The sequence below is a fragment of the Hydractinia symbiolongicarpus genome, chromosome 8, assembly GCF_029227915.1.
Source record: "Hydractinia symbiolongicarpus strain clone_291-10 chromosome 8, HSymV2.1, whole genome shotgun sequence".
Lineage (NCBI taxonomy): Eukaryota > Metazoa > Cnidaria > Hydrozoa > Anthoathecata > Hydractiniidae > Hydractinia > Hydractinia symbiolongicarpus.
Window position 1 is genome coordinate 3,199,279 of NC_079882.1, and position 24,068 is coordinate 3,223,346.

Here is a 24,068-nt window from a genome sequence, read left to right on the forward strand (position 1 = left end):
AACCAAAATTAAACTTGTAAATGGCGCGTGAAAATTGTAAAATAATGGTTTTTAGTCAATACTGACCATTTCTCTTTTACTTCAGTTATATCACATACCTACTTTATTTCAACATTAACAGAAAATCATTTTATTGCTTTAAATTTTAAGTTTCATATTAGCAGGGGCGAAAATTATTGCGTCGGAAACTTTTTATAAATTATCATTAGTTAACAGCAAAATTTGGAGTCGAATTTATATATGTTTATAGAACTTTTCGGTGCAATATTTTTCGCCTTGTGAAGTTTGATCAAGATTCATTTACGATTTCATTTAAATCAATCATTATAAATCCAGAAAATTCAGTTATATAAAATTAAATACAAATAAATCAGAAAATTACACTACACTTACCTGTATAACTGAGCAGGGGGTGTGGTCACTGGAAAAACTTGAATAATTGGTGCAAAATATAGCAGTTCATATGGCATAGGCAGAGGTAAACCGACCCCCTGCATTTGTTGTGCTTTTATTGCCCACTGAAGCATCCATAATTCTGACGAGCCAGTCTCGTTTTTCTTTTGTTCGATCTGTTCGGCTTTTTGACTTGCTTTCGCTGACTCCAACACTAAAACAACGTTAAATAAGTTTAGTATTTTAGCAAACAAAACAATTTTTCGACGAGTGTGGTGTGTGTTGTTTTACCCTAAACGTTTGTCCCGTTACACTTAATAAAACATTTTATATTTTGTTATGTCTGCAGGAAAAAAGACATTCTAAACCTGTTGACAGACTGGAAGAGAAAGGTTTTTAAAAAATATGTTCCGTTTTGTTCTTAAAGTAAAAATCCACTAATATAAATTTCGCTTAATTAAGCTATGCAATGCTTATTGCTATCAAATGCCTAAAAAATATCCAGTGAAACGTGTTACGTTAAAAATTTGTATCGAAAAACGGTTACCAGTTTCAGCAAAAGCTTTCGCGGAACCACAGGAGGAGCGTTCAACACTTGTTCGGCTGTTCAATCCAAGCGCTGGAGATTCGCTGCGATTATCTGTTTCGCTATCTGCAGCTACGTGTTTTATTGGCGACACTTCCTCAGAAGCTGATCGGTTTGTAGGAGGCGACTGGCATTTGTTTAAATTTTTAAAGTAGGGTGGAGAGTCAAGACGATCCCAAAAATTGGTCACGATATCAGTCAGCTAAAATAAATAAAAAATCAAGTAAAGCAATAGATAGAAAATTTAAGAAAGAAAGTGGATTAACTTTGATGAGCTTCCAGGTCAACTTATTTAAATATGAAACATTCGACTACTGTATTAAGTTTGAACATAAACTGCATCAAGCCTACACAAATAAACATGATCCAACTCACTTTTAACTCTTCAGTAAGTTCAATTATCGCCATCTCTGTTTTCGCCCTTGCGATAAAAACAGCGACCTTCTTCGCCTGAACGAAACCGAAAAAAGAAGAATTACAAACAAATCGTACCAAGACAAACATTTAAAATGATGGTAGCGAGATTTGATTAAAGTGTTTCATTGTTTTTTAATTTCAATAGTGATTTTTTGCAACTTGAGGTTAATGTCAATTTCTCTAGAATATTCCACTCACGTGTATTAAAACTGTTGTTCCACACAGACCAGCCATCACAATAAGATAGTCTAAAATGTGAGAGACATTTCTTTCCCAGCGTGAACATAAAGCTGACCAACATTCTTCAATCTCCTTGCTGTAATATTCTTCATACTATAAAATAAAACATTAAAACTAAGTAAAGACGACGACGACGATGACAATAACAACGACAACAACAAAAACGACAATATCAACGACGACAAAGACAACATCGACAACAAAGACAACACCAACGACAACAACAACAACAATAACAACAAAGACAACACCAACAACGACAACAACGAAAACGACAATATCAACGACGACAAAGACAACATCGACAACAAAGACAACACCAACGACAACACCAACGACAATAACAACGACGACAACAACGAAAACGACAACATCAACGACGACAAGGAGAACATCGACAACAACTACAACACAAACGACAACAACAACGACAATAACAACGACGACGACAAAAACGACAACAACAACGACGACAACAACGAAAACGACAACATCAACGACAACAAGGACACCATCGACAACAACAACTACAACGATGAGAACAACAGCTACGATTTGTTATCGAAAGACAACAATATCACTGTAAAATTGAAAAAATATGTAAAAATGTTGCTTAAGCGGAATATTTTAATTAAAACTACAGAAAGTCAAAATAAAAAGGGTAAAAAACCTCTTTACAAATACACCTTTTGTAGAAAAAGTAAATAGATACATAAGTACTGCAGATTGCAAAAATTACCTTGGCAGTAAGATAAAACAGATTATTTAAAACAAGCTGCGACGCCATTACGGAACCCCATCCTTCACCGTGTAAGGAGACGGGTTTCAATTGCCGACTGTTCTCAGGTATGTTATAATCATCCAGCTCAAATTCTGCAGCATTTGGTGTGTTACCCTCAGAAATATCAACTAATTCGACGTTCTTTAACCATGGAACTAAATATTGCAGCAGACACCGCTGACCCACCATGGTGGCGCTTTCAAATCTTAACGTCATTTCTAGAAAAAAGAAAACACAACCTTATGCTAGTCTGCTATTAAACAAGCAGCCATACAAACCCATCTACACACACACGCTACCTGACAACAAGGCTAACGTCAATTCTGGATGGGTAAACGCAAGCTGCATAGAGAACGCCTGGTTTCCATATGCATATGCAGCAGTTGCTGATCTGAAGGGTACCATGTAACCAAAAAACCTCCTATAAAAAAGATAAAATAAAGTTAATAAAGCTAAAGGTGAGTATAAACATAATTTAACATTCAAAGAAAATTACAAATAGAAACATGCTTGTGCGCAAGACTTATTTCCGCAAGATCAAAAAATGCATTTTGCAAAAAAAGTCATACTGAGAGATATTTAACAGTTTTTTTGCAAATAGACGATTTAAATTTTTTACAACAAATCATTTTCGCCAACCTACTGGTACTGATTTTAGGCCTATTCATTGAAATAAGGATCATATCACATGGATAGGCCATTTTCTTTATTAACTATAAAAATGAATGGCACAGATTTTAAAAAATTGAGTTATAAGAACTGTTTTAAAAAAAGTGTTCAGTAATTTATTAAAAAAAATGAGAAAACAATCCTCAATTTTGAGGTTTCGCGAGCATCACTTTTGGCAAATAACTCATTTCTACTAATTTTGCGAAGATTTATTTTCCAGAATTCACCTTTTCCAGAATTTTTGGTCAAACAAATTTTCATAAATATGAATGAATTTCGCTTAATTAACGAAATTAATCAACTTCAGGCATTCAAAAAGATTTCAAATGCCAAAATTTATTCTGATTTTCGTAATTTTTGTTCGTGTAAAGTAGGCCTAAAAACAGTGTCAACACAAACCTGTCTAATATGCAAATAAGTTGTGCTGCTTTCTCACGAATTTCAGGACTAGGATCACCAGTTTTAAACAACACCACACATAACAATGGGATCAACTGGCATGCGTATGGTCTGAAAGATAAAAATATTTATTTATTAAAATATTCACCTCGTACACATTTGATCTATTACACAGATGTAAAATTCTAATGTAGAAATGATGGCAATAGAATTAGTAATGTTATCGTTTAGACAGTCAATCTAAATAAATACCTTTTACTGAACACATTAGCAAGTGCCAGAAAGCAACCATTTGAAATTCCTCTATCTCCAGTGTAACATCGATCCACGACAAAGTTTAACAAAGCTGGTATACTTTCATTGTTTTCCAACAAAAGCTCAACAGTTTCCTGACCTAATTTATTTACTTTCACATTGGTTGACACAAGCATTGTATCAAGCAGTTTATACAGGTAACCGTTGGATACGGTTAGCGCTTTCTGATCGAACACTTGACCACAACACAACAAAGCACACATCGCTTCCAAAGCAGACAGTTCCAGTTCCACGCTATGGTGGCCTGATTTCGTGCTTGTTCCCATACTGTTCACATTGAAGTGACCGCACCAGCTTGCTAACAGCAAAAATAAATGATGCCTACCCTGATTTCGAAGTAAGGTGCCTTGCATCACAGTGGGTATACTTTTGATCATTTTGTGTAAAAACTTGGAGAAGTACAAACGAAGTTGCATCAACGCAGCATCCTCTTTCTCGTTCTCTGATTCCAGTATAGTTCTCATCCCTTCGATGTATTCTCCAAGACATACCAAAATGTTGTTATTGTCTGCTTGAGCAAGACTGTGTCGAAAACACCCTTGTTCGGCATTCGCCGCGAATATTCTCGCAACTTGCAATCGTAACAGATCTCGCTTGCGTTTTTTTCGTACACCTTCCGCTTTTCGGTCCAAAACTTCTCGCATTAACGGTTGTAGTTCTTCGATTAACTGCGAATGTGCCAGGGCATTCGTTTTTCCAAGTCCAGTCACAGCTGCTTCTCTGATCTCGTAACTTTCACTTCGAATCAGCATAATGGCAATTCGAAATACGTCAGATAAGCGAGGAAAATCTGGCGATAATTTATTCACTTCTGTTTTGATTTCGGCATCATTGACAACCGGTAAAAGAGTGTTCGTTTGAGGCGACAGTACACTTGTCGGAGGTGTACAACATAAAAAGATGAGATAGTTCCTCCATAAACACAAATCTGAAATGTTAGCTTGTGTGCGCGGAGCTTTAAAGGAAATGATAGTTCGACTTTTAATAGAATCGAAATCGGCACTCGGATCAATTAGAGAATAGATGGTAAACAACCGATTGTTTATGTGGGGCCACGTAAATTGAAAGCTGCAACTACAATGGCGAACATGTGAGAAGATCTTATCTAGGAAACCTGCAAGACAATGAGACCACAGGTCTCTGCTTATGCAATTCGAAATGTTGTCTTTCTGCTTCTCGGCCAACAGGGCTGATTTTTCAGCCAGCAAATAAAGGTCCATTTGCGGTGACAACCCTAAGGACGATTTGTCTGAGCCTGACACATAAACAAGTGCTCTCTCAATTACTAAGGCTGCGTTATCTTCGATAACATCAATAGCTCTTTCCTCCTTTCCATCAGGATAAAGCGTTTTGTATAGCAGTCGTAGTTCCTTTAATAAGGTGAGAGCCAGCTTTCTGTGCATTGCTTTTATACTGCACAACATCGCCAGTGCGAATCCTTCAACAGCATGTAAAGTATGCACAGAATGTACTTCCTTATTATCAGCAGTTTTAGAACAGTGCATCGACATTTCAAGGTATTTATCAGTAACTGGGGCAACCGGTTGTACCACTGCATTTCTCCACTGAATCAACATTTGTGCCAGCATTCTAATAGCGTTCTCGATGATATTAGGAAACACATCCTGCACTTCTTTCAACGAGAAGTCAATATATCCATCAACGATGTCTTTTCTGTACTCAGGAAAATCAACAATAAGTCCCTGTAGCGCTGCAAAGGCTAAGTTACGCAGTTCTTCGTCAACATGTAACGTTAGCCTGGAAACTAACTCCACCAGCTCGTTCTTACTCATACCATCTGGTATACACTTTGGTATGGCAGCAACACAAGTTCGAAACAAATCTATCTTTGATTTTCTTTCTCCCGTTATCATATCATTAGCTTCTTTGTTTACCATTTGAGGATTAATCAGAGTCATAGATTTACCCACTTGAGTGTCTAGTGTCTTTAAAATGTTATCCAACGCCCTCCGTACACTGGTATAATAAGTCACCACACCAATATTTCGAGCAGCTTCTTCTGTTAATTTAGTGAAGGTCTTTTTCACTTTCAGTGTATTCCCTGAAGGTAGTTGACCAATTGTACTGGGCATTGGAGGTGAACCTTCTTTTCTTTGTAAATTATCAGCAATAACAAGAAATGCTCTCAATCCAATATTCATTCTTTCAGGATTCAACTGTCTCACGCTTTTGCCAACATTTAATAAATCAAAGATAATATCTTGCATAGCAAAATCAAGCTTCTCCTAAAATGCACAAGGAAAATTTTAGTCAAAGTAGAGAACTTGAAAATGAATATGTTATGTCTAATACTATCCCAAAAAGTCTCTACCTGAGCAATAAATTGAATTATCTTTACAAATATTGTCAGAGGGATGTTTCGAGGTATTATCGATCTGGAATTCTTTGGAAACAAGGTATCGACAATACTTCTCAGGCGACTAAAGAATTTTTAGAAAAAAATTTTCAAATACATTAGGTTGTACAAAATGCTGCAAAAAAAATTTAATGGATTCCATGGACACACTTACTTGCTTGTTAGGCTGTGAGATTCACATTTTATTCGGATGATATAAACCCTTAAAAACAACAACAACAATAGCTCTAAGAATTGAATTATTAGAGACAGGTAAAATAAAATGTTGAAGAATAAAAACAAATAAAAAAGTAGAAAATATTTTACAACAAATAAATTCCAAACATTTTTTTCTTTTTTACATCAGTTTATTTTAGCTAAAGGTATTGCTTAGAAATTCTCTCATCTCCACTGGCTTTATTATATTTGTCCTTGAAATATTGAAAGCACATTAACAAATTAAAGAAAAATGATAAAATAATCCAAAATATTGAAAAAAGTATTTTTTTGGAAAAAAAATGATAACGTTAGCTAAAATACGGACGTCAACATGAATTTTTTGATGTCAAATCACTTTTCCATCTTGGTTACTGTGACAAGTTTCATATTCACAGCATTTTTTCTTTCCTGAATTCTCTGATCATAGAAAAATGACCACAATTTTATCTTGTGTACTAAATTTTACCATAATAAGCGGTACAAACATTCCATTGCCATTCTTTGCATCTTAACATCGCGAGACTAAAACATAAGAGGTTAGATTAAAATCAACATAAGAAATCATGTTACTCTCTATTCACACATACTATACTTAAAACAATGAAATTTATACCATCCTGTTACTGGCCTAAGTTAAAGACAGGTTTCATGAACAAAGCTTTGAAAACTAGTTAATCGTAAACCATCACATAGAAATATTTTTTACCTTTATAGAATTTAAGCACATGTTTAAAAACCCTCCCCAGTTAGTCAAGAAGAACTGCTTTTGGCTGATACACAATAAAGCTGTAACCAATGGATACATAGCCTAAACAAAAAAGACAGTTTATTATACACAAACTTAGCCTGTATTGTACTTAAGACAGATTTATCTTACTATGGATTTTATAACTAAAATCGGAAAAATTAAAAGCTGAAAACATCCAGGCTAAACACTAAAAAAGACACTCACCATGCTGTGTTTCGCTTTCTTCGACATATCAAATACTTCTTTATATAAAAGGTCGACAAACTTTTTAACAGCTGGTATACTGTACTCTCTTTTTGCTGTGGCTGCCACTGGGATCAGAATTTCCACAAACAAGCTTGCAAATGCATACTTGACCTTGACCTTGTCCTTGTCAGTGCTTTTTTCATAAAATAACCCAGCACATTCCTAAAAGAAAAAGTTGAAGAAGTTATACCATGACACCTAGTAAATTCTGCACAAAGCTATCGAAGCAGATAACATGAAAACCATAATAGCCAAGAAATTAGGATTTTAGAATATTCATAACATTTCATTGAAATAGCGGTTTTGCTGTGCTATAAAACAACTGTATTCGGAACAGACTTACCTGAAGAAATAGAAACGATTCTTCCACCTCATCAACAGGATAAAGCTATAAGAGACATGTATAAATAAAAAACAAAATCATAAAAAACCCTTTAAACATCGGGTTTACATTTTTTTTAATGCTTCTGTTTATTTGCAATGTTTTTGTCAGCCGAAAAACTGATTGTACCTTTATACGTATGTACTTTAAGCCAACAATGATATTTAACAAAACTTGTGTGTTCCCCACATTCTCCTTGTACTCTTGCATAAACCTTTTTCGAATTGACTGAAATCTGGTTTGTGCAAGAACACCAATCACTTCAGCATATAACGCAGTAATTATTGTCTGGTTAGCTGTAACAGGAGAAGTAGTGTTTGGAAGGTTTTCTTTGAAATGTTTAAATGCAAGATTTTCAATGTATTGGATTAGTGAGTCATCAACAGGATGAACAGAAAGCTGTAAAAAAAAGTGGTTAGTTCTTCAAAAATCTAAGATGAAAATATAATCACATCACAAGCAACCAACCAGTTGGAAACAAAATTGCTTAGTAAATGTGAATAAAATTGGGTACCTGTTTTAAAACTTCAATAAGCACCAGACAAAAGATAAATTCCACTGCCAACTAAAAATAACAAGCATTTTTATCAAGCACATATCACAGATATTTATGTAAAACAAAGCAAAACATGAAATATATTAGTCACTGACTACTCAAATTATATTAAGTAATCACAAATGATTACCAAATTTTGTATTTGTTTATCATGGCCCTTCACAAGTGTTGTGAAGTATAAAAAAAGTTCTTGCATAAATATCTATGTGCACTAGTAATCCAGGAATTCATGAAAATATATGTAACTAATAAACTATATGTATATTTACATCACGTCTCTCCCACAAAAAGTCTTTTTCTCGAAATGAAGCTCTTGACCCTGGTCGTGGAGATTCCGAACCACTAAATCAAATATTAAAATAGGATGTATTCATTCCTTTTACAAAAACTTGTTGTAAGGAAAAATTTGTATATAGTTGAACTATAACTCGGTATTACATTAGTTGGACTTTAAGAAGATTTATTTAAATGCTTGGTCAGTCAAAGCCAAAAAGAACAGCCCATGAAAACGTTAAAATTAGGATGAAATAAATGAGACCATACCTCTTAATTCTGCTAGGGCTTTTTTGTCCTCCATCATCTGCTCTACTCTAGATTTAACACAAACAATGTTTTTTAATAAAATGATGAAAGTGACTTAGTTGCACATGTCCTACTGGAGTTATCAAGTTTATTATATATTTTAATTTTTAAATGCTGATTCAACCAATTCTAAAATAAAATAAAATGTAATAATCATTTAAACAACTTGAGCTTGTCATTTGTTTTTACCTATCAAATGCTCCATCTAAGGAAGGGGGGCTATTGGAAGGAGTGTTAATTCAAGGGGGGGCATTAAATAAATACTTTTGTTTTAGGGGAGGGCGTGTTATTAAAATTACTATTTCAACTCAAGTAAAAGTTTACCTGTCTCTCATACCACATAAACAAAGTCTTCAAGAGAGATGATAAACAGTGCTCAGCAACAGAGCTTAGAGAGCTCAAAAGCTAGAAGATGAAAAGAGTTGGGTTAGATACTATGATGGAAAATATAACCCTATCACTAAACTTTTTAATGATAAAATATAACTAATAACTCAAGTTAAACCTGGTCAAATTGGGGATCTTCTCCACGTTGTAGTGACTTTGACAAAGGTCGTTCCTACAAAAAAAATTTTAAAGGAATTATAATTATTAAAGGTTTTTACGCAAAAATTACAGCTTTAATTTCTCAACAAATGCTACACTAAAATATTCTTGTGAGCCACGATAGATATGGGTGGTTATTTTTTTTTTTTTTTTCAAAAAACGTAATGCTTAGCAGATTTTTTAAAAAACACATGTAAATCAAAACACCTCCTTGCAATTTCTAGTTGTTAAGTTATGGGCTTAATGATATTGACGTGAAGGATGTTGTCCTAATACTCACCAGTTTTATAAAGTTCTCAATTTTTGTCTGCGATGTATCAACAAAGTCATTGATCAAACACATCAGTGCAATTTCACCTGGATTCTCAGGTAAAGAAGGCACAACTGGGCTAACACTGTTTTGCGAAGTATATCCCTCATCTTCTTCACTAAAAGTGTTATTAGTCCCAGACTCAGGTTCCAGGGGGAATGTTGTTCTGGGTATTTCTGCAATAGGACTTTGTAATTGATCATAAATTCGTCTGATTTCAAATGCAGAAGACTTTCTGGACAGAAGCTGTCTTTGATGGGGCTGTGGATTTTCTGGAGGTGTTTTATTTGGACTGGCAGTAGTATACCTACCAGGACTACCAAGCCTGTCTGGTGCACTGACTTTGCGTTTTCTTCTCAGGGACATGATCACAAATTGATTTTTTATATATTTTTATTTACTCATTCTTGGAGAATTGCAAAAACAAACAATATAGAAGTGAACTTAAAATTAATAAATAAAAAATAAACTTTGAAAGAAATAGAAAGAAAAGACACCTTTCACGAGAGATTCTAGATAGATGTATGAATTAAAATACCAGTTAAAAATTGAAAAAAAAAACATTTAACATTTAACTAAAAAGGAGCATTTGGTATCTGAAATTGCCAATTTATATTTATTCTTTTTAAGTCACTAAACTTAAAGACTCTTAGAAGTTGTGTTGTATCATTTAATAACCAATGCATTTCACCCTTATCCTTGGTACGTTGACCAAATACAACGCAGAAAAGCATGAAGAGTATGTGTAACCATCAGTTAATTTACTTTAGAGGCTACAACTGTAATTTTTAAAAGTATCCTTCTTTGGACAATAGGATCGTGTACTGTTTATTAATAATTGAGGTATATAATTAGTTAATTAAGTAAATAAAACAATCTTTTATATTCACTTGAATCTGTGCTCTTTTATAAATTTATCATTCTGTATCCCAGCAATTTTTATTTCTTTTGTCCTGATCGGAAATAGATTTGGCTGTATTTCAGTAATTCTTTTTGAGCAAATAAAGAAAAACACATGCAAAGAAACCATCCTTTAAAACGACACATGGTATCTCTGGACAAGATTATGAACAAGTTCATATATTCGAATCTGGTAACAATTGCCATAAAAGATCATTAACATTCATGTTAAAATAAAGAGTTTTTTTTTCCAGTACGATAAAGCAACTACTATTATTTAAACTTTATCATTTGTGTGTTTTTATAAAGATTAGATCACTGATATTAAAAGCATGACAGTATCAGATGGTCGTTTGATGCTTAATTACTTACACATTATTATCACATTATACCTCAATAAAAACAAAGTGGTATTCAAATTTTTCAGTTTGGGAGACATTAAAATTCTACTGTTCCCTTAGACATCCATCATTACCTTATTACCTCAGATTCACTTTGAACTGAATTTTCTTGTAAACCTCTTATGCAGATCACTTGTAAACATTCTACTTTCAAACATCTAACCATCACTAAAACACACTAACAACATTTAATTGGAAAAGAGTTAACGTGTATTACTTTTTAAGGATTTAATATTAATGCCATAGATAAGCAGACCAGTAACATTAACTCATATTTACAGAGCACTTTAAAATCCTTGCTTAATACTCAACACAAAACATGTCCCTTTCTTATGATAAGAAAAAGCTTTATATATAATAAAATTGTGTATAGTGTAAACAAGATAGGCACATTGTGCGTCACTTAAGCTATGTAAGCTTAATATCACTTTCACATAATTTTATTTACATTAGCTTACATTGTTTATTTTAATTCTTTTCTAACCTATTGACTCATCAATGTTGATATACATAACAATAACAATCTCTGCAAAATATTATTTATATAATATGAACTATCAATGTTTTGCTAAACCAGTTGCATATCAGTTGAGTCAAAATCAGATGATAGATGATACTATGCTATTATAGCCAGTAAAACATCCTACAATCAAGCAAATGGGAAAACAAAATGTAATGGACAAATTTCTAAACTAACGCAACAAAATAAACTATAACAGTGTCGATGTTAAGTGCTGTAACTTTGCCTCTGCACTACTTTATAACTTAGGATATAACAGTTCCTCTGCCTTAAAACCTGTCATGGCATACAATGAAATGTATGCCATGACACAGGGTGGATTATTTTAAATTTGCCCTTATTTGGGGGACAGGATATTTCAAAATTTAATAGGGGAAATAAAAAATAAAAAGCGGGTAGGTGAAAGTGACATTACACTGTCTGTTATTACACGATGCATATCTCTATCATGTAATAAATGGCATATATTTCAAATTAAAACCAAAACTTTAATTTTAACTCCACCAAACTACTCGTAGCTCTCTACAGTTCTTTTTCCTTTCATTAATATGCAATTTTGCTAAGTTCAATTTCAAAAAATTTCCACATAATGTCTAAACTAGAAGAAATTCTATCTGAAATAACTCTAAAGTTCTTGTTGCATATTGCATAGCCCAGCCTATGGAAAAAAAAATATGTAATACAAAAATGACTGACTCAAAACAAAAGTACTCACACCATTACAGTTTCCAAAAGTTGGTATAAACAATTTAACACAAACAGAAGAAAAAAATTTTAAACCCAATCATAATCTAAAAACTTTTAAAATCTTCTTCAATTTTTATTTACAATGTAAACTAATTATGTTCTTTCATTTCAGATAGGTGTCACATTTTTTTTTGTTAGTTTTCATATAACCACGCTACTAGAAAAAGAGACTTCCGATTTTTGTTCAGTAAATAGAGACCCTTACCCACAGTGTATTAGTCTTTCAGAGAACTGCAGACGTGCTGCAAATAAAACCATAAAATTATCAAATCCAATGCAAAAGATTGTGTAGTTAATGAACTCCTTAAAATCAAAATGTGTATTGACAATATCCACCACATGTATGCTTCAGAGTAAGAAAAAACATAAATTTGCATTTGATATGTGAGATATTTATGCACAGAAGAAAACATAAGGTTTGTACTTAAAGGACATGAACTCAGGATGTTTCCAACTGTTTCAAAAAATCAATTTATAGCCAGAGATAACAAATACAACAATATAGAGAAATAAAAAAAAACTAAACAAACTAAACAAAAGATAAATAATCATTCATCAAAATTATTAAAAAGTAGTTAGGAATTATCACTTAGTAAACTTTCTTCGTTTAAAAATGCGATAAAAACTATCTAACCTAATGGTTTTGATTTCATTCTACTTAAGATTATTTCAATACATTACAGATATTACGTGAAACTATACTTTTACTAATAAAAAACAATCAAAACATCTTATTAACTGCATAACCCATCTTTCTTTTTAAACATATACCTTGCTTTAAACATTATGCTTTTAAAGCTACATAAAAGGTGTTCAGAATTTAAGCACAATAGGTTCATAAATTCAAGTATTGTTCTTAAGTTTTACAGCTCCACATTTCACATAATGTAAATAAAGTGTTAAAAAAATATCTTGTAAACCAATAAAAACTTAGTTTTACTTCTCATCTCAATACAACGTGTCCTAACTAAACACTTATTCGTGTAAATTAGATAATTTGTCATGTAATAACATGGTTTGCCTAAATTTAAAAATAACAATGATGTCATGATTTGCTAACATGCACAGCCGGAAAATCCTACGAATAACTTAAACAACTACACAAGTGTTATTTTGAAAGAAATTAAGTGAACAGTTGGTTAAAGCTAGAGAAATAATTCCTTGAAAACAAATAAGTAAAAATCATGTGATTCTTCACACAAGAACGAAACAAAATTTATTTGCTCAAAAAAAATAGAATGGCTTATTTGAAAAGTAATTTTTATGTTCATGTTGTGGTCCAGGTGAGTGACGTAGAAGTAGATCATATTCTTATTTGTTTCAGATAGCCTACATAATGTTACAGACAATACCTTTCCCTAATGTTTGAAAGAAATTTGAAGGGAGGCGATTTCATTAAAGTAGCATAGCTTAATTTGTACATTAAAAGCAAATTGTGTTACAAATGCCACTGTTATTCACCAAACAGTAGCATCAAAAAATATCAGTTAATCCAACACAAATTGAAAATATTGACACTTCTATCTAGCAAACAATTACATGGTAAAAGCACATACACCTGGTTCCCACATGGCATGAAAAAAAGCAGAGAATAGAACATATATACTGCCCACACAAAGGTTTGCAACATATATCCCAACCCTTAAATGCGATTTACAAAGTGTTACGTTGCAAAAAGTGTTATGGTAGCAAAATCAAACATCTTGCATACTGTTTGAAAATAAAAACATGTCCACCCAGAGATTTTAGGTTTTTGTAAGTATTAAATAACCAGGAATAACTAGGGAGGTAGAAGGCCCTGCTGGAACGATTACCTAAAATATAATTACAAAAAAATATATATTTTTTTTACTTACAAATGACTCCTTCATTAATCTGTCAATCTTTTTTTCGGCCAAATGAGTAAATTCACTAAACAATGTTTGCAGTACATATTCTCCAGGATTAATTTCTTCCACACTTTTTAACAAAGGGAGATCAAACTGAGTGCTTGTAGCAGCTAACTGACCCCGTTGCCATGGCAACATCGAGGCAGATTGTAGTGTATCTGATGATCCAGATGAAGAACGGTGTACTGAATTGAAAGGTAAGAAAAATATGGTATTATTTCTCTACTAGTAGTTATCAGGTCCGGGAAATATTCCACTTAAGCAGATTAGAATCTATCGTTTAGACATTGAACAAGGTCCGAAATAACAGATAGGTTAATTTATTTTGCCATACAGTTACTTGCTAGTTCTAAAATGAGTACTTTTGCTAAGTTTGGGAGAATTGGCATTAAAGATAAAAGTGCAATGAATTTTAATATTGTTGATGGTAAATTAATTGCCTCCGATGCAATAGTTTCCAAGGTTTATAATTACAGAACTGGTTGTATTTGGTATTTCCAATCCCACATGGACTAGTGTATTATTATAAAGACTAAAATTTAGTCCTGAATCTACTTGAAGATTACTTAAATTAGAGAAAAAAAAACTACCCAAAATAAGATTTCAAAAGGCAATGAAATTTTTTGTGTTACATGGAGTTTTTTATATTAGCATTGCGCAAACGACACATGTGCGACAACTTTTGAACATGGGGGTTAACTTTTTATATAATACAAAATAGCCTTGTATGGATATGCAATAGTTTCATTTTGAGTAATTGCATTTACATGAACATATTAAGAGAATATGAAATTTTGTTTCAATCATATTTGACTGAGATAAAATCAATCGAAATGAAATGAAATAAGTTTTATTTCCCCAAAAATCAAAGAAACTGGACATTACTCTTTAAATGCAAAAGTGGAGGCAAATATTTTTTTTTTCAGAAGTAACATTAATAGGACATCTTTTGGTTAAAAAAATGTTTACTGGTAAACTCCTTGTTCATGTGACCAAGTTTTTTCTAGTTATCATAAAATACATGTGACGTTTTTTAGGAAAAATGACCATATCGTAATTTGTATTTTTTAAAATATATAGGAAATTGACACCATGGCATAACAAAGATTATTAAAATCACTTCACGTACAATTTAATGCCAGATAGCCAGATAAAATCAAGAAATCAAGTAAGCATGCTTCAATTAAGACAAAATTAGTAACCAGTTTTCTCCAATAGAAAATATGGGGAATTGTTCTAAAAATTATTTTGTATGCATCAGTTTATAATATCACCAAAACAAACAGCAGACTTGAGATGGAAATGTTTCTAGGTATAAAATAATAAGAGAATTCTGAATACAAAAATTATACCTGTTAGATTATTTATACTACTCAGCTCAGCATCTTCTAAAGAATCGCCACCACTATTCTCAGCCATATTAATTTAACCTAAAATTTGAAATCGATGTGGAAATTTTGAATGTTCAGCTCAATACAGGCTAATGGCAGACATACATTTATATATGCATTAAAATGTTGGATTATGTCAGGACTTTCAAAATATTTCCATATTTTCCCTGATGGTTACCAATAAAAAGATTATTCCCAACATTTTAGGAAAGAACAAAATAAGTAGAGTAAAAACTAGAAATCAGGTAATTTTTGTCACAATTTTAGTACACTTCTTTTTATAAGCAATCACAATGTAAAGAGTGTCGCATTTGTTCTTACATAAAGTTAATTACTAAGGGGTTGCTAATGCTATTCATGGGTATTAGGAATAAAATACAGACCAGATATGAAGGAGAAAGATATTCACAGGGTTGACATTTATATTGTTCAAAAAGTTTTTTATACCTCAGATTTCTTTTAGTTAAATGTTACTATGTTTAAATAACACTTTGTTTCAGTGACATTATTAATATTATTAAAATTATTACACTACTAACATTTTCTGGTTTAGAGTTTAAGCTTCCTTAATTGAAAAAACAGTGTGTACCAATGTCCAGAGGAGAAATTTTATTACTAGAAAGATTTGACCATTTCTTAAATTAAAGTTAAAAATATACAAATGAAACTACTAATTTTTATAGCCCACCTGTACCAAACAAAGGGATAAATAATGTACAAAAAGCCCATAAGTCATTAAAATTACGAGTAATTTCTTTTTATTGTCAAATTTAAAATTATTTAACCAAAGTAAAACACAAAATTGCCAGGCACATTCTGACCCTAATATCAGTGAAGTATGCAGAATGTAATTGCTATTGTTTGACTCTCCAAAATTTCGATCCCAAGAAAATCAAGTAGTATAAATTAAATTGTGTTCTGTAACTATTTCCTTTGCAAAAAAGTATTTGCTGCAAAAAGTATATCTGCTCTAATGTTTTTTTTACACCAGTAGTAAATTGAATGGTAGACCTTTTGTATGGCTGCAATCTAGTGACTTGTGATCTTAAAACAACAATATAATGATAAGCTATAATTTTATTTTCTTCTCAACAAATCAAGAAAGAAACTTAAATGAATAGCCAAGAAAGGTTGAGCTGAGAAATTATTGCTACAAGAAACATGTTTTCCAAAGGGATCTAGCAGAAAATTTATGGTTGCAGGTCCGGCAATCAAGAGACATCAAATCTACTCTATTAAGCAAACAATATGACCAAAAAATCTCTGAATACATTATTGAATATGCTAAACAAAGACAGAAAAACTAATTTTTTTATTAAAAATTATACATATTTAATTATGGCGAATATATCAACCACACTACCTTCTATTGCTTAATTCGTTTCTTTAAAACTTTTCTGCAAATCAAATATAACAACCTAAGAAAAATGTTAGAACAGAACTTATAGGTCTTAGCAAATTTATTATTTTTAGTGTACTGTGAATTTAATTAAAATGTACTCATTAAACTACGCAACTGTTTTTTAAAGCTCTGAGAGAAAACTAATAAATGAACACCATACTTTATGCCCATACAGCACTTCAAAATAAGACCTTAAGTTGTACATCCTTAATCTTCTAAAGCTCAACCCAGACACCAAACAGTTGTAAATTGCTAAGAAACAATTCAAAGACTGTTTTTATTTTATTATAACTCACTGTCAGTTTTTTAATTAGTTCATTTAAAATCCTTACTGACGGATAAGCACAACAGTAAAGTTTGTAAATCAAAACAAACATGCATAGCCAACGTTTCAATAAAAAAGTTTTTAACAAATCATTTTATATTTTTAAATTTTTTTTCCTTCTAAAGATTTTCAGTCAAACTACATACAGCAGTAACCCAAAAAAATCAAACGACTTTACCAACGTTATATCTAATTTTAGTGTAAAATTATAAAATATTTTAAAATGAACATAATCTCTTGTGGCACCTGTGTTTTTTTGTTATTTAGATCACTTATATACTCATAAAACATTAATACACTTCTTCTTTTTACAAAGGCTTTGTTGATGGGAATACTAACTTCTGACTGTCCCTACTCTTGGTAAATAGCAGATAATTATTTATGCACTGGATGTTAGAAATGAACATAAAAAGTCATACTTCACAGTCCCACAAGTAAAGATGGACATTGTTTTTTGTAGATTAAAAGAAAGCGTTTAAACATTTTGGTGTGGAATTTTAATTTAAATCACAATTATCTATATAATAATACGCTTGTGTGAGTAACCATGTGAGTCCACGACACGCAAAGTACGGGTCACTTTCTTACGACGTGGCGTTACGCTAAAGTTTACTAAGTTAAAAAAACGCAAATCAGGGGGTTACTAATTAAATGTTTTATTCTCTTTTCTTATTACCTTATAAGATAAAACTGTTTTTCTTTATTTTATTAAAGCTAATTTTTATTTTATTTTTTAATGTTTTTATTTGTTTTTTTGTTTTAAAAGCCCCGTTGGTCATTATAGATAGAATAATTTAATTTTACCCCTGGTTTACAATGTACGTGCCGTATCTAACGGAAACAAGTTGTTTATCAACTGAAAAAGGAAACCGAAGCAAAGAAGGTTGTCTTTTTTAAAGTAATCCTGAAAAAAGTTTTTCAAACAATGTTTACTCAGTATAAGGTTAGCTTAAACCTCATTTTTTTGTTCTGGGACCGAGGTTGCTTCCTTTTATAAAAACTTTATCGAATTCGAATATGAATGTAATTCGAATCTAAAATGTAAAAGAAGAAACTGTTGTTGTCGAACGAAGTTGGAGTTGTATGTTAGAAATACTTTTTTTAAAATAATAAAAAATGTATGATGATAAAACATTACAAAGAGAATTGATTGAAAATGTATCAAATAATTGTAATCCAATTTATGAAGCGAAGTTTAGTAGTCGAAGTAAAAAACTGATTGAACTTAAATCCAGAGAACGCTAGCAAGCTAACTACTGAGAAAGCGGAAGAAAGCAGGTAGGTGTGTTGTTTGTGTGTTATTATTAAGTAGAGAAATCAATTTCGGTGTATAACGATTTTTTAGCTGTTTCTTTCAGAGATAAATTTTTCCTTAAATATTGAGTTTGTTGTTGTGTCTTGCGCCAAAAAATATTGTCTTTAAGCACTTATTTTGTAAGAATATACTCTGAAGCAGGCCTATCAATAAGGGGAGAGCAATTGCTCTTGCTCACGCAAAGACTCGCCCAATTCTGAGAAATGAGAAACTAGCTGAGCCATGAATTGCTCCCCCAATCCCAAAAATAGTTTTTCTGGCTGAGCAATATCAATTCGTCTCACATGGAAATCAATGTTTCTTTTTCTTATTATTTACAGTAAAAAAGAACAAAAATAGATAAAAAAAGATAAAATAAAATAGATAAAAAGACTTTGTGTTTTTAAACTTATTCTATTTATTCAGATTGCTCGCCCAGTTTTAATTATTGTAACCTTGGGGGAGCGATTTATTGCTCTGGTGTTATTTTCTTATCAATAGGCCTGCTGAAGAATGGGTCAGAAGTTTAGAATATCCTAAGAATATGTCTAAACTTGATAGTTTGTTTTAAATAGGAACATTTGTATGACGCACAAAATTGATTAGAAATTTACTTTTTTTATGTATATCAAACGAACTGAACTTTTCTGTGTCCAAGCAATGTAGTAGAAATTGCCATTAGCTAGCTATAGCAACTTATAACATGCTTTATTTTATTAAGGCATTATATATTTCCAGGTCATTTCAACAGTGTAAAACAGTGTTGATGTCATTAAAAAAAAACTAGACTTAAAAGCCTTAAATCAATCTTTATAACAGTTACGTTACGATCGTTTGAAATATATTCGATTCTTAAATTCGAAAACGCTGCATTGTTATCTTCTTTGATTTTATGCGTAATTTTACTATAAGTTTGTGTCTGTTTGTTTAATATTTTTGATTGAAATATTTCGGAAGATATACAACATATTAAATGATTCAAGTTTTTATATTTCTCTTTTATGTGTTTTCAACTATTAATTTCTTATATTTTGAGTATAACTTTAAAGATTTGCCGTTGGCAATAGACTAAACAGCTGATTTTGTATGACTTTGAAAAATGTTGGACTTTTTTAAATGTTTTTTTATCCTTTTTCCCCTGGTGTATTTCTGGAATGGCAAAGCAAGTACATAGTTTTAGCGTATTTCGCTTTGGTTGTTACGCCTTTGATTTTTTTGGACATTTTCCATTTTTATTTCATAATTTTTTCTTATTATTTTTTTGTTGCACATACTTATATTTTTAGACGTTTTGTTTCAGCGGTTATAAACATAGAATATTGCAGATTGTGAGCAACCTCGGTCCCAGGGCTTTTTTTTCTTTTTGCCATCAAAAGAGACAAAGAGCCCGGTGTTAACCTACTGTTCGTGTTTAGACAGTATAACTAATTACAATAGTTTTGGATGGGGTTTTTGTTCTGTTTGGTGCAGATCTGATACCTTGGTACAACGTTGCGTTGCTGTTGTGTTTAATGATTGTTGTGTTAAACCCAAGTCAGAGCTACAACGATTATCAGGTTAGTCACATATTTCGCCTTTTAACACTGGTAGCAGAGGGTGTACTAACCTTTTAAAGATGGCACACTACAAAGCCCCACCGACACTTGGTGATAACACTAATATGTGTTATGAGAACTGGAAAAAAGAAGTACAGATATGGCAATTATTTACTTCGTTGGAGAAGAAGAAGCAGGCACCTGCTATTTTTTTGACTTTGACTGGTCAAGCTTGAGAAGCAATTTTAGAGATGGAACTTGAAGTGTTAAGTTCTGATGATGGTGTTAAGAAACTCGTGAAGAAGTTAGACTCCTTGTATCTTAAGGACTCGCACCATTAAGCTTATGAAGCATAGAAAAGTTTGAAAAATTTTGTAGACCTTTATCAATGATAATGAATGATTATGTTATTGAGTTTGAAAGACTATACAACAAGCTCAAGAATTACGATATGGAATTACCTGAAGGAGTTTTAGCTTATCGTTTCATTAACAGTTCAAATATTTCAGAAAGTCATAAGCAGCTTATTAGAGCAACTTTAACAGAACTAAAATACACCAAAGCCAAAGAGCAGCTAAAAAAGATTTTTAGTGATCCTTCAAATTTTATGACTGGTCAAGGTAGTGATGATATCAAAATCGAGAAGACTGAAGACATTTACTATGGAGCTACGTACAGACAAAATAAAACTCAAAGTCGATCTAGAGACAACAGAAGAACATATACCCGAAAATTTGCAGATGGGAATAGAAAATTGAACCCATTAGATAGAAATGGTGAGCCTAGTAGATGTGCTATCTGTGGATCAGTTTTTCACTGGGCAAAGTCATGCTCAGATACACGTCAGGGACAGGAAAACAAAACAAAACAAGCACCAGATGAAGTTCAGGTAACCCTTATTGAAGAATGCATGACAAATCTTGTTGGAGAAACTTTAAGCATGGTGATACTTGACTCTGGGTGAACCAAAACAGTTTGTGGCGAAGATTGGTTTCAATGTTATCTGAACACATTGAATGATGGAGTGTTAAAGTCTGTGATTGAAAGAAAAAGTGCAACAATATTCAAGTTTGGAAGTGGTAAACATGTGACATCTGTTAAAAATGTCACCTTACCTACAATAATTGCTGGACGAAGCGTGGTGTTATATGTATTTTTTTACAACAGAAAACACCACTGCAAAAGAAGGCTGCTGCAGTCAAACTTTATCGACAGTTCAGTCATCCTAATAGTTCAAGACTAAAACAGTTGCTGATAGATGCAAATATTAATGATGTTGAGATCTTTAATCATCTTGATGAGCTTGAGCATTTCTGCCAAATTTGTTTGAAATTCAAAAAGCCAAAGCCAACCCCGATTGTAGGTTTTCCAATGGCAAAACGATTCAATGAAACAGTAGCATTAGATCTGAAAAAATGGTCAGATTCGCCAAAGGTTTGGTTTTGGCATTTAGTTGACCATTTTACTCGCTACAGTACTTCGTGCGTCATCAAAACAAAAAGGAAAGAAGAAATAATCAAACGAATCTTTCAAATATGGATTTCCATATTTGGTTCTGCTGAAAAATTTCTTATTGATAACGGCGGAGAATTTGCAAATGAGGATTTTGTATCGATGTGTGAAAGTGCCAACATCAGAATATGCACAACAGCTGCAGAAAGCCCTTGAAGCAATGGTTTGGTGGAAAGTCATAATGCTATTCTTGGTTATAATGTTAGCAAGATGATGGAGGATAAAGTTACAGTCGATTTAGACATGGCACTAGCCTGGTCAGTGAGTGCCAAAAATTCCCTGAAAAATGTCAATGGCTACAGTCAGAATCAACTTGTTTTTGGATTCAACCCAAATCTTCCGAACTGCGATAATGCGAAGTTACCAGCTTTAGAAGGAAAGACTTCCAGTGAGATTGTTGCAACAAATCTAAATGCTATGAACGCTGCACGAAAGACATTCATACAAAGTGAATCAGCAGAAAAGGTTAGAAGAGCATTAAGGCATCAAACAAGAACGTCAGGTGATGATAGATTTGAAACTGGGGACAAGGTATTTTACAAAAGAAACACAAGCAATGCTTGGAAAGGCCCAGGTAGTGTCATAGGACAGGATGACAAACAGGTTTTAATAAAACATGGCAGTTCGTATGTCCGTGTGCACCCTTGTCGTATCCAAAGAGACACAGGCTTTTCTCTGATTGATGCTACTCCCATAGAAAGTTGCAGAAATAAACCAATAACATCTTTAACCGACACCGATAATCCTGTGAATGAAGAAGTAGTAGGTGATGGAGATAGTGATGACAGTGCTGAAAATTCTGATATTGATTTGCAGAACTTCCAAAGTGATGAACCAGAAAGAAGGGATGCCATTAGAAAGGAGAGACAAGTTGCATCAGATGAAATTAATGATATAAATAATCTAACCAATAGCATAAGTCGACTTTCCTTAGATGTAACAAACAGTGACACACAAGACCAAAAGTGGTTTGATGGTTCCGTTAAACCCAAAGCTAAGTCATTTGTAAAGTATAAGTTCAAGGACTGTGATACAGTTAAAGATGTGGAAATTATATCAAAAGGTGGTAAAGCAACTGGAAAATATAAATCCTATTTGAATATACAAGATGTAGATAGTAATTCATTGTCATGTGTTGATTGGGAGGAAATTGAAAGTTGGCAGCCAATAAACACAGAAGAGGCACTTCTTTCGCAAGTAAAATTTGCAGATTCAGACGTCTTGAATGCTAAAATTGACGAAAAGGTTTATGAAAATGTTGAAAACCATGGACAAAAGGCATTGTCTGTGAGATGGGTTGTGACTGAGAAAATACTGAATGGGAAGAAAAAGATGAAAGCCAGATTAGTTGCACGGGGCTTCGAGGAGATAGATAATGACATTTTAAAAGACTCCCCAACTTGCTCGAAGGAAAGCTTGCGTTTGATACTCACCCTCATTGCTTACAATAATTGGAGGTGCAGTTCTATTGATATCAAATCTGCATTTTTACAAGGAAAGGAAATTGAAAGAACTGTTTACCTAAAACCTCCAAAAGAAGCTGATAATGGAAATTCTTTGTGGAAGCTTAAGAAATGCATTTATGGTTTGGTGGATGCTTCTCGCTGTTGGTATTTGCGTGTAAAAGAAGAGCTCATAAATCTTAATGTCTCGGTGAGCAAGAGTGATCCTGCAATATTTTACTGGCATCATGGTCAACAATTATCAGGAGTAATGGCCACACATGTTGATGATTTTTGTTGGGGCGGGAATGAGGATTTCATCGAAAATGTTATAGAACCTTTACAGAGAGTGTTTCTTGTTGGATCTGAATGTTCAACTGTATTTCCTTATCTTGGATTAAGCTTGAACCAGCACAGTGATTTTACCATTCAAATCAACCAAAATGCATATGTTGAGGAAATTGAACCTATTGAAATAGAAAAAGAAAGAATGGGAAAGAAGAATTATCCACTGAATGAAAATGAGATCAGGGAATTCAGAGCTTTAATAGGACGGCTGTGCTGGTTAAGTAGACAGACCAGACCCGATATCAAGTCTGTGAATTAGGAGCATCAGTAAAGGAAGCCACAATAGATGATTTATTGAAAGGCAACAAAGTTCTGGGAAAAGCCAAAAACGAAAATGTTATTTTACAGTTTAAAGGTACTATGAAAAATTTGACTCTTAAAGTCTACAATGACGCATCCTTTGCAAACCTTAGAAACGGAGGATCTCAAGGCGAATATATAATATTTCTGAAAAACGACTGTGAAAATCTATCACCCATTATGTGGCAGTCAAAACGCCTGCAAAGAGTAGTAAAGAGTACAATGGCTGCAGAAACTCTGATTCAAGTTGAAGCTGCAGAAGCAGCATTCTGGTTATCAAATTTACTGACTGAAGTATGTGGTCGTAATGTTTTAAA

The 24,068-nt window shown here is 32.7% G+C and overlaps 2 protein-coding genes across 2 annotated transcripts in view; one reads left to right on the plus strand and one right to left on the minus strand.

Annotated features, from left to right (window-relative positions):
• Positions 1 to 24,068, minus strand: part of LOC130654280 (protein furry homolog-like) — a 40,556-nt gene that overhangs the window by 9,749 nt on the left and 6,739 nt on the right. The window contains exons 2-23 of the mRNA XM_057456832.1: positions 15,555 to 15,632; positions 14,170 to 14,387; positions 9,395 to 9,448; positions 9,214 to 9,294; positions 8,851 to 8,897; positions 8,577 to 8,649; positions 8,266 to 8,316; positions 7,881 to 8,150; positions 7,713 to 7,757; positions 7,328 to 7,531; positions 7,082 to 7,183; positions 6,842 to 6,897; positions 6,332 to 6,379; positions 6,133 to 6,241; positions 3,738 to 6,046; positions 3,486 to 3,596; positions 2,717 to 2,838; positions 2,376 to 2,635; positions 1,595 to 1,729; positions 1,355 to 1,429; positions 941 to 1,181; positions 394 to 607 (exon numbers count right to left, since the gene is read on the minus strand). Coding sequence (XP_057312815.1) covers positions 394 to 607; positions 941 to 1,181; positions 1,355 to 1,429; positions 1,595 to 1,729; positions 2,376 to 2,635; positions 2,717 to 2,838; positions 3,486 to 3,596; positions 3,738 to 6,046; positions 6,133 to 6,241; positions 6,332 to 6,379; positions 6,842 to 6,897; positions 7,082 to 7,183; positions 7,328 to 7,531; positions 7,713 to 7,757; positions 7,881 to 8,150; positions 8,266 to 8,316; positions 8,577 to 8,649; positions 8,851 to 8,897; positions 9,214 to 9,294; positions 9,395 to 9,448; positions 14,170 to 14,387; positions 15,555 to 15,621 — 4,892 coding nt within the window. The 5' untranslated portion in view covers positions 15,622 to 15,632. The remainder of the gene's footprint in view (positions 1 to 393; positions 608 to 940; positions 1,182 to 1,354; positions 1,430 to 1,594; positions 1,730 to 2,375; positions 2,636 to 2,716; positions 2,839 to 3,485; positions 3,597 to 3,737; positions 6,047 to 6,132; positions 6,242 to 6,331; positions 6,380 to 6,841; positions 6,898 to 7,081; positions 7,184 to 7,327; positions 7,532 to 7,712; positions 7,758 to 7,880; positions 8,151 to 8,265; positions 8,317 to 8,576; positions 8,650 to 8,850; positions 8,898 to 9,213; positions 9,295 to 9,394; positions 9,449 to 14,169; positions 14,388 to 15,554; positions 15,633 to 24,068) is intronic.
• Positions 21,872 to 23,710, plus strand: LOC130655883 (uncharacterized). The gene has a single exon (XM_057458697.1). It carries the CDS (start codon positions 21,872 to 21,874, stop codon positions 23,708 to 23,710), a length of 1,839 nt encoding a protein of 612 aa, XP_057314680.1.